Source organism: Protomyctophum bolini (genome assembly GCF_963924005.1).
Source record: "Protomyctophum bolini genome assembly, chromosome: 1".
Classification (NCBI taxonomy): Eukaryota; Metazoa; Chordata; class Actinopteri; order Myctophiformes; family Myctophidae; genus Protomyctophum; species Protomyctophum bolini.
The window spans coordinates 9,860,988-9,872,395 of NC_137862.1; the positions used below are offsets into that span (position 1 = coordinate 9,860,988).

Below are 11,408 nucleotides of genomic sequence, written 5' to 3' on the forward strand. Positions count from 1 at the left end.
AATACAAAGACTGAGTGGAGGGAGAGAGAGAGAGAGAGAAAACGTTTGTTTACATGGAGTAGTCTGATGCTGTGCAATCATGGGGAAATAATCCCTAATTTCGGTGCAAAACAACTGGTCAGTGCCACTACTAGTCTACTAAGGAATTTCCAGGCATGGAATGTGTGCATAAAGGAATGTGTAAAGTGAAGTAAGGTATTCCGTTCAAGTGAAGTCCCCAGCTCTGTCGACACTGGTCTCTCGTATGACAGGTTCCCAGGCAAAGATTGAGGTACAAGGGTTCAAATACCACAAGGGGTTAATGTTTTTGACACGATATGTGTGCAGTAAGTGGATGTGACCATGCAGGGTCTCGTTGTAGATGAAAGGGATTTAGCATAACGGTATATTATAGTGAGGGGGAAATGCTGTATTTGCTCCAATTTCTTTAAATATTATTTTTCAGTAAATTTATTTTTTCTTGATACATTGTCAAAAACTGATTGCATGATTTGTGAGCTAAACTCTATTCTGTTCTGGTGGTATGAATGTTAAGGACCAAGATGATGTCTGTCTGTCTGTCTGTCTGTGACCATGACCACATCTTCTTGAAAAGTGATGATAGAATTGAAATTAAATGAAAATATTTTCAATTTCATCATGCTCTGAACAGGAAGAAGGTCAAGATGACTTTGGTGACCCCAAATATGTTCTCTATCGCCAACATCAGGCCGTTAACGTTTTCAAATGTTTAGAAAAAGGAAAAGATCTGTGTGCTCGGATGTTCAATGAAAGTTTAGCGAAAGTTCTCTTTAGTATAGGGGACTGAAAACTTGCGACTAAGGAAAAAGAAACCAAGGCACTCTTCTTTCTGGTGAGACCTTGTGGTGCAGTGCAGCAGTGGTAAGAGTGCCTAATAATGGCTAGATGGAGTGCCATGATTTTTGTACTTTTTCTGTTTTGCATGTGTTAACATTACTCTAATAGACCCCCAGGTGTGGTTATAATATTCAAATATGTCTTCCCTGTGTTTTTTGGTTCCTTCCTGAAAGCTGAAAGCCTTTGAGTAAAAAGGCCCAATTGAAATAACACCATTTTAGTGTCATCATAACTATAACCCCTTCCACATTATCATACAACAACAGCTGTGGGTGAGGCTTACGTTCAGGTGGCTGGTGCTAAAGTGAAAACCAGGTATACTTAATGAACTGGTGGGTGTGGCCACATAAAAAGCATAATTTTAACACTTTCTGTACATTTTTGTGAAAGAAATCTTCCTCCTAGTATAATCATAGTACATCAGTTCAGGATCATGTTTTAGGAGGGGGGATCACGGCACTCCATCTTAAAAGAAATCAAACGTTTTCACATTAATAAAAGCTGAGAAACAGCTAAAAGACACGCACATCCCAGACCTACCAGGCTGGGTGCTGGATAAAAAAGTTAAAGAATAAAAATTCATGCATCCACACACACCAGTATAATACTCCCATATTATGCAGCTATTCCAGTGTTTTCACATGAACACATTGACCATAGTTCGCAGATTACTATGAAAATCTGCAAAACCTGTCAGTCTGTCGATCCGTCATGCCTCCTGTGGCAACCCAGGGGAGAATAGGCACAGATTCAAAATAAAATAAGAGGCTCAGAGTCAACATAAACGTAAATTGTCTTTTATTAAATTGTTCAGGAAAGGGGAAAACGGGGCAAAACGTCAACATAGGGTTCCTCCCGTCAGGGGATTGGGCTTCTATGCACAGTCCTATGGAGAGAGAGAGCTAGTGACTACTTTATTCAGGTGGGGGTGAGCGAGTGCTGTAGGCTCTCCCTTGTGGAGTTCAGTCGGCCTAGGAGGGAGGAAGAGAGAACGAGACCAGGTGAGCCACAATACACGCACAGCACATCCAACTGGGTCCAAAGGTTTGAGTCAAGTCTTGTACTCACTTGTGAGATATCCCTCATACCAACCTCCTCATGAACACTTTGAACAGAGTGATTCCTGCTTCCTCTCTCCTCTATTAGTACAAACTGACTCACCAGGCAGCTTGGGCGTCGGCTATTTAAAAGCTTCTGGTGATTGCCTTACTGGCTGCAGGTGCGTCCATGTCCAGGCTCCCATTGGCTGCAATACCTGTACAGGGTGATATACTCCCTCTATCACCTCCCCCAGCCTGTGGGGAATAGGCCTGGCTGTTTCCCCTGGTTTGCCACACTCCATATATGGTTGTCAGTCCTCACGCCTCGTGACACGTCACAGTCACGCCACCATATATGGTCGCTAGTCCGGCACGCCTCGTGATGATACGCTCCATTATGGTCGTCAGTCTGTCACGCCTCGTGACACGCTCCATATATGGCCGTCTCCAACTCTCCATATATGAAGATCACGACACTGGCCTCATCAAACCCTGGATGGATAGCCATACATGGAGAAGACTGAATCAGGTGCTGACATTCCATATGTTGATCTGCCCTCATAAAACCCTGTACACTCAAACGCTCCATATATGGCCAGTACAGAATTCATTCCATATGTTGATCTGACCCCCCATGCCAAAACGCCAGTGCTCGTCCAGCAGTCTGCCGTCACACAGGCAGATGCGTGCAGTTGCTTCTCGCCCTCAGGGTGTCTGGTTTGCTAACATTACATTTGCTAAACTGTCCGTGCAATTACTTAGACAATTAAGTATTTTGTGTTTACATGAACAATGCAGAAAGAAAGAGAAACTGAAACATAACCCTACAGTCAATGCTTCTTACAAAGCTTGAGAAAGTGATGTATGTCTGCATCAAAAGAGTCAGCCACCATTCTGGGAGCTCAGTGGCCTTGTGGTTAGTGTCCGCCCTGAGACTGGGAGGTCAGAGTTCAATCCCCGGCCGGGTCATACCGAAGACTGTAAAAATGGGACCCAGTGCCTCCCTGCTTGACACTCAAGGGTTGGATAAGTCCCTGCGACATACTAGCGTCATGTCCAGGGGGTGTACTTGTACATCAAGCTGCCTCACGCTACAGAAACAGGAGATAGGCTCCTGCCCTATGGGCCTCATGGCTCGGCATGATTTACCATTCTGGGAACCCATCAGAAAAAAAAAGAAATCTCCTTTGAATTTGCTTCTGTGGGCACTGCATGAAGAGACCGGATTTTGGCCTGTTCACTCGCACTCAGCCCTCTTCTACCAGTGGTGCGCCTTTTGTACATTCCTACTAACAACAAACTCTACACATAACGGGAGTTGGTGCGACAGATTCAACTGCAGAGCTTTGAATCACACTTACTTTGGAGTCGAGCTCACTTCAATGAATAAATTGTCAATTTAATTTCGTAGGCCTACATCTCTTACTTTCTTTATGTCGTTTGCCTTGTGTAGATTAGCCACTCATAGTAATTACATATGGCACCTTAATCCCTGTTTGAGTGCCACTTTATATAACCCCTCCCCTCATAGTGCTCTCCTCCTTAATCTGAACTGCATGCTGTCTTCTTTGCCACTCTCTCTCTCCCTCTGTTATTCCCTCAGCCCATCTCTGCCGGCTGTCTGCAGAGTGATCACTTATCTGCAACTACGGTAAGGCTGTTTCATTTTCTTGGCATTAAGCTAAATTATGATTGTTTTGTGTAATATTGTAAACGTTGCAGCTGTCAATGACAATGGAAGGAACAACTAGAAGTAATTAACAACTGAAGTGACTGCAGTCAGTTTCACAGTGTAGAAACTGACAGTTTCTACACATCATTTTATGGATGTACTGAATGGTCGAATGAGTTGCAATGTATTGGGTCTGCCTCACATTTAAGGCCATATGGGTTTAGGAGGATTCTGCTATACTGATCATTAAATAATTAACCCACTCTGACAAATCATGGTTAGGAAGGCCTGCAGGTGCTGTTTGCTAGAATTATACAACTCTAATCCTATGTGCTTTCATTAATATTTGTGACCAAATTGAAGATTACTTCAGCTTGCCGAGTTCATATAGGATTGTTCAGTGGAGTACTGTAGGTTCCAACTTGTCTTTGTTGTGTTCGCAGAGCCAGTGACACCACTGAGACCCTGTGACCATGGCTGCGGTAAATTTACTTCGCATACATTGCAAATAATTTGTCTCTGTTTCAGCAAATGTATCATTGTCCAACCTTGGTTTATTGCATGAAATTGTGTCAAAGACTCTTGGCTATATCTAGCGCCACCCAATCCCTAAATTTATTTGCCATTTTTTACTACAGTATTTTGAAAACCCTTTTAAAATAGTTCAAATAGCCGATCTACAACGTGTTGATGTAGATCAGCTATTTGATGTATTTTCAAATGTTTTTCAAAATAGTAAAAAATGGCAAATAAGTTTAGGGATAAGGGGTAAGGCGTGGCACAAGATATAGCCCTCTGTCTTTGGAAAAGACTGTTTTTGAGAAGTGGCTTTAAAAGTATTTTCTGTAATTGTGTGAGACAGATAATCTGATCAGATAATCATTTGAGGTCTGTCCTGAAACAAGTGCATGTGTCTGTGTTTGTTTTTGAACTTTGTGTGTGCCTGCGTGTGTTGAAAACCATACAGTTCACACTAATGAAGTTCATAAACACCTCTTGTCTTTGTGCAGACCGGAACATTCCGCATGGTGTCAGAAGAGGAGCAGGCCATGAGGTCCAAGTTAGAGCATTTGACAGTGAAGGATCATGGTCCTGTGTTTGGTTCTTGCATCAAGCTGCCTGGCCACACGGTGCAAAAGGTAACGCACCAACAAAACATTCATTATTTAGACAGACAGTACTTTTCTTCAAGAAATCAAGTTGGGCAATAAGTCTGGATGAAACCTCTCATGTGGCAATAATAACCATTGTACTATCCAGGCACTTATGATACACATTCTGTATTGCAAGTTCTCTGTGCTGTGTTCCACTCAGGCAAAAGATGAGCTAAATGAGACAGATGAGAGGCGGATATCCGCTGTGAAAGAGCTGAGGGCCTTGATGAAGGAGAGAGCAGGAGAGGGAGATGACCTGGCCAAACTGGTGCTAGAGCGATTCGGAGACAAGCCTGATGCTCTGATGCTACGTTTCCTCAGGGCACGCAAGTTTGATGTCACTAGAACCCATGAGCTCATGAAGGGTGAGTCATATGAGACTTTTCATGAGGTACAACTGAGTTGGCTATACCATCTATCCATCCATTCAACTGTCATCCATCCATCTAGGATGACATGCTGTCATTAGCATAATAATCAGATTAGCACTGAACTGATCATTTCATTATTCAATTACTAAGATTACATTTGATTATCATTTTGTCCACATTTTACCCCCTTACAACCATTCGTCCCATCCACCTCAAAAGTACTGTAGTGTACTGTAGTGTATTCCAATTCTGTGGTAAGTAATTGAGGTCCAAACTCTTTTGTTCTGAGATAGGGAGGATGGGCCCCAAGTTAATTGGGGACTCTTAGACAAAGGCATCCCTTGTGTTCAAATAGGGCAGCAAGTTTACGTTTCTTGTGCAACCTAGTATTCTCCTGGGAACATCCCAGTGCTGTGCGTGCATGCGTGCGTGCGTGCGTATGTGTGTGTGTGTGTGAGAGAGAGAGAGAGAGAGAGAGAGAGAGAATATGGGGGTTAAAGCACATTATTCCAGTATTGTTGTCTGGGGCTTACTTGTGTAACATAAAGAATCATATGTGTACACTGTAAACGCGACCACACTCTCAATTGTACTGTACATTTGCAGAAGCACACACACGCAGGCACACGCACACACACACACACACACACACACACACACACACACACACACACACACACACACACACACACACACACACACACACACACACACACACACGCATCGTTCTGTGTGACTATACTGTAGAGGGTCTTCTTTGTAGTGTGAGAGGAATGTTATGTGAACATGAATTGTTCAATGGGGTTAATTGGGTTTCCAAAGCAAAGTGCTGAAAACACGCACGCACGCACGCACGCACGCACGCGCGCACGCGCGCACGCACACACACACACACACACACACACACACACACACACACACACACACACACACACACACACACACACACACACACACACACACACACACGCACGCAACCAGTCCAGCAGAGATTTGCTCCACTTGGCTAATTGGTATGGAGTGGCAGGGTGCAGCAGGGAGACATTGATAAGCCATGTGTACAACTGCAGTGCTTCTCAACCTTTTCTGGATTAGATTTGAAAACCTCAAAAGTGTTCGTGTCCCACCCAACTCTGGCCATACATGGCAGGCAGACAGACAGTGTTGAATGTTCAGATGGGTGGGCCGCGTGCATTTTAATGGTCAATCAATGGATTGTGTTCCGGCTTGGATCAATATAGTACCTATTTATCATTATCATCATCATCATCATCACCTTTATTTATACTCTGGAGTACAATTGAGTATTTCCAACTCATTTTCAATGTGTCAGCCCTGATGAAGACTGGTATTGGTCGAAACATGGTTTAATAAAGTTTTCCTCCTTTTTAACTATTAAGTGTGCCCGGATCTCCGCCTTTTCTCTATAGATGTTTTATCCCGATTGATCCCAGGAGCACCTTTTTACTATTTTTATATGTTGTATCTACCTGCACGTCGCAGCTGAGCACCTGGTTGCTTCCTTGCCTCTGCCTCATTTTCAATGTAGCCGAGGTACCTATTTATCACAGCGATAATTCATTTAGGTACCTATTTATCACAGCGATAATTCATTTAGGTACCTATTTATCACAGCGATAATTCATTTAGGTACCTATTTATCACAGCGATAATTCATTTAGGTACCTATTTATCACAGCGATAATTCATTTAGGTACCTATTTATCACAGCGATAATTCATTTAGGTACCTATTTATCACAGCGATCATTCATTTTTCAAGGTTATGAAGACAATTTTACAATATAGCTGCAAGCACTGATAACAGGGACAGCAATAAGAGAATAAATATTATGCAAGATGCACAATAAGCCATAGAAACAAGACTGAACTTGAGAGAAAAAAGACCATGAATTATTTCATACAGAAGGATGTTTCTTTGTCGCACCTCCAACGGTGCCATGGAGGACTATGCATGGCAGGGGCGTCCTCTTCCCTGAGCCAAGCCTAAGCCTGACCGCATACCAGGGTCATCAGCTGGGGACCACCATTCATGGATGTTTCGCCCCTTATCCAGAACATGGTTCTGGATAAGGCTGGGCTGAGCGGGGCTCCTGGTGGCGGGGCAGTGAACAGGGACGTCTCCCTGACACCCCCTGCAGCGCAACTTATTTAACAAAATGAGCATTTTAATGAATTGTGCTATACTGTACTGTGTACACTGTACACATGTACGTACTACTGAACATACAGTACATGAGGCCTGTTGTAAAGGGTTTGTGTTGTTTCTGCATGTAGGTTATGTCCGCTTCAGGAAGGAGTACCCTGAGCTGTTTGAGAACCTGACCCCTGAGGCGGTGCGCAGCACCATCGATGCAGGCTACCCCGCCGTTCTGCCCAGCAGAGACAAACAGGGACGGGTGGTCATGCTCTTTAACATCGAGAACTGGGATCTGGAGGAAATCACCTTTGATGAGGTCGGTGACTATTACAATTTACAATTTAGGCATTTAGGCATTTAGCAGACGCTCTTGATCCAGAGCGACTTACATTTAAGCAAAAAACAAAAGCATGTCATACATCACATATATAAAAAGTAGTTATGAATCATGTATAAACTAAGAATGTGTATAAGCTAAGACTATACACAGCAAAGTGTATAGTGTAAAGTGTATAGTGTAAAGTGTATACTGTACATACAAGCACAGATGCACACAAATGTGTGTTTGTGTGTGTGTGTGTGTGTGTGTGTGTGTGTGTGTGTGTGTGTGTGTGTGTGTGTGTGTGTGTGTGTGTGTGTGTGTGTGTGTGTGTGTGTGTGTGTGTGTGTGTTTGTACAATACTGCAAGCCTATGGGTGCATAGAATCTGTCAATAATTACTAATGCAAGAATAATGCAACAGAATGAAACTATGCATTATAGATATTGAAGGCATACTGTGTGATCCTGGAGAAACTGCTCGATAACGAAGAGACCCAGATCAATGGATTTGTCCTGATTGAGAACTTCAAAGGCTTCTCCATGCAACATGCCTCAGGGATAAAGCCCATGGAACTTAAGAAGATGGTGGATATGCTACAGGTCAGACAGCCATTATTACTACTTCTAAAATCCTGAGTTAAAATTATAAACAAACCACTTAACCCATTCTGGGCGGGAACCCCTTTTGGTGTTAGCATTATGTTATGCTTTAGCTATTGAAAAATAGCAGATCTACAAGCTCATAGCGCGCCACTGAGTGGCGCGCTACGAGCTTGTAGGTCTGCTATTTTTGAAACATCGAAGAACGACTGACATAGAAACATAGCTTTTTCAGAAAACTGTCAGGATGTAGAAGACATTTTTAGAATCTGATCTCAGGTCAAACCAATGTTGTTGTTACTTCCAAAAACATTCCTTTTTCCTAACACCTTTTGTCTGTTTTGTGTGTCGTTCGCAGGACTCCTTCCCGGCCCGCTTCAAGGCCGTCCATGTCACTCACCAGCCCTGGTATTTCACCACTACCTATAATGTGGTTAAACCCTTCATGAAGCGGAAACTGCTGGAGAGGGTGAGAGGGGTGGAGGGGGTGGGTGGATGGCCCAGCTTGGCCCTCTCTGGGCAGGGGTACTCAGGGGTGGAGGGGGTGGGTGGATGGCCCAGCTTGGCACTCTGGACAGGGGTACTCAGGGGTGGGAGACGGGTGGAGGGGGTGGGTGGATGGCCCAGCTTGGGCCTCTGGGCAGGGGTACTCAGGGGTGGAGGGGGTGGGTGGATGGCCCAGCTTGGCCCTCTCTAGGCAGGGGTACTGAGGGGTGGGAGAGGGGTGGAGGGGGTGGGTGGATGGCCCAGCTTGGCCCTCTCTGGGCAGGGGTACTCAGGGGTGGGAGACGGGTGGAGGGGGTGGGTGGATGGCCCAGCTTGGGCCTCTGGGCAGGGGTACTGAGGGGTGGGAGAGGGGGGATGAAAGTTGTGGCATTAACTCCATTACATTTTGAAGATAAATTACCGGTATGTACTTTACACTAGAGGGCACTCGCTAACCATGATGATTGACTAATTACCTCCAATTTATGAATTAACAGAAACTGAACAGAAACTCTTAGATTGGATCTTTGTCAAAAAAACACTTTCTGTGTGATCCAACACTTAAATGTGCATGCAATTTAGGCCTATATTTCCCATAGTGCCTATTCTCTGACAATGTGTATTATGATGAATCTCGTTTAAGTAGGCCTACCTACTTAAGCCCTAGTTTTCAAAAATGTTCAAAAATAGCTGATCTACAAGCTCACAGTGCGTCGCATCATGACAGTTTTCTAATGCTTAAACTCTGCCGATAACTTCCCCCAGGTCTTTGTCCATGGCGATGTGCTAGATGGCTATTTGAAGGACTTTGATGCAGACACCTTGCCTGCAGACTTTGACGGGACAGCTCCAGTTTCTGACTACAAGGCCATCGCCACCAAGCTGTTTGGCTCTGAAGATACTGCTCTGTAAAAGCATGATGTTAATGCCACCAAACATGAGGCTGGAACAGCTTGTCAGTCCTTTCCAAAACCAACAGATTATAGTGGCCTTCACCTCTTGATGTCTCTGCCTTGATCAGATCAGGTTTAAGATCTATTATGAAGCCATAGGGTGGCATTTTTCATTGTGTTGGAGAGAAATCCCTTCATGGTTATTTAAAGACATAGACTACTGTATGTAACGTTAGAAGAAGCGAGGAATGATTTGCAGGTGGGGTCAACACCACAACAAGTATATATTGTATTTAAGAAAGAAAAAGGATGTGGTTTAGAAAACCTTGGGAGTGGAACATTATTGTGACACTTAATGGTGGTATTCTTCTTTACAGCACATGTAGCTTCTTCACAACCTGTGAATGCATCACCTACCTACTGTATACTATAGTAGCCTACTGTAAGAGCACTGAGGAAGAGAAAACTCACAATGTGATGGCCATGCTCATAACCAGACCAGTGCAAGGCCATGGGTTTGTTCAATGCCTTAAAATGGTAGCTCTAGAGAGCAGCCGTGTGCCTCTAGTCTAAAATGGTAATATATAGAATGTATTTAAGAATAGGGAGCCTATATATCATGGTCTCAGGAGTGTATTGTAGAATTATATAATTGATGTGTAAAATGGGATTTCCTGTATTACATTTTCAGTGGAAAGATCAAGCAGAGCTCAATTTCCGGAAGCAGTGCAATGCCTTTTTTGTTGTTAATTGTTTTAATCTCTACTACAGCCTTGTTTGTGTCATCGATGTGATTGTCTGCAGTTATTAAGCAGAGTTCAACACTCATATGGACATCATGTCCCAATATCTTTGGCACTGAAGTTCTGAACATAAATATGTACCTTTACCTTTACTAGAATTGTCACTTATAATGATCAGATTAGTTCCAAGTTCCAACTAACTATTTTCAATAAAATATGAATTATTTTTTTCTGTCCTGTTCTTGCATTCTGTCATTTAAGTCACATGAATGTCCCTTTACCAGGTCCTCACCCTGAACCATATTTAATTGGGTATATGATATGTAATTTAAACAGATGCAGACATACAGCACCCGCTGGAGTGCATTTGCATTTGATCATAAATTATACATTTATCATCATAAATGATGATAAATGAAAATGATCTGTAATTGTAATGGCGGTGGGTCTCAGCAACACAAGTGCGTAAGATCCCAGGAGAGGTTTTCCTCATCAAATTATTCTAGTAGATGTGGCTAGAAAACACAGCCCTCAGACACACCACTAATAACCAATTTATACTTAGCCAGTGGTGGAAAAAGTACTCACAATTTCATACTGCAATGTAGTAATGTAATGTAACTGTTACAAAATGTACTTGAGTAAAAGTACAAAGGTATTGGTATAGTCTAGAAGCTCACGTGTACAGTACTTAAAGGACCACTTCTCAACCTATCTTCATATAATAGGTCCTCACTAATAATCATGATAAAATGGCACAATTTTCTTCTACTCGGTCTGTGTCTCATAGGAGGGCTGTGGGCAGTTTAGAAACCGTCTTCCAGTGACATCATCGATGCGGAATACAAGTTAATAAAAACTGCAGGCTTTCTAGTCCTGAAAAGTTGGAAAAAGAACCACCGCTCATCTGAAAACACTTAAGAGAGGTGCTGGAGCCACAAAGGGAACATGAGAAAAAATAAAGGGAAGCTCCACACACTCAGATCCAGTCCTGAAAAGTTGCAATGCGAAAATGGAAGCCATCGTTCTCACGATAATGAAAATCTAAACATTTTTGTAAAAAAATCGAAGCTGTGGACCAGAGCTAGGGTCCTCCTTGGATTGTCATCC

At 43.1% G+C, this 11,408-nt stretch overlaps 1 protein-coding gene across 1 annotated transcript; it reads left to right on the top strand.

Moving 5' to 3' along the window:
- Positions 1 to 4,586: 4,586 nt before the first annotated feature.
- rlbp1a (retinaldehyde binding protein 1a) lies at positions 4,587 to 9,574 on the top strand (the record flags this gene model as incomplete). The annotated part of the gene is made up of 6 exons (XM_080771668.1): positions 4,587 to 4,709; positions 4,885 to 5,089; positions 7,393 to 7,571; positions 8,018 to 8,176; positions 8,535 to 8,645; positions 9,428 to 9,574. Exons 1-6 carry the CDS (start codon positions 4,596 to 4,598, stop codon positions 9,572 to 9,574), a joined length of 915 nt encoding a protein of 304 aa, XP_080627794.1. The 5' UTR covers positions 4,587 to 4,595.
- Between the last annotated feature and the right edge of the window lie 1,834 nt (positions 9,575 to 11,408).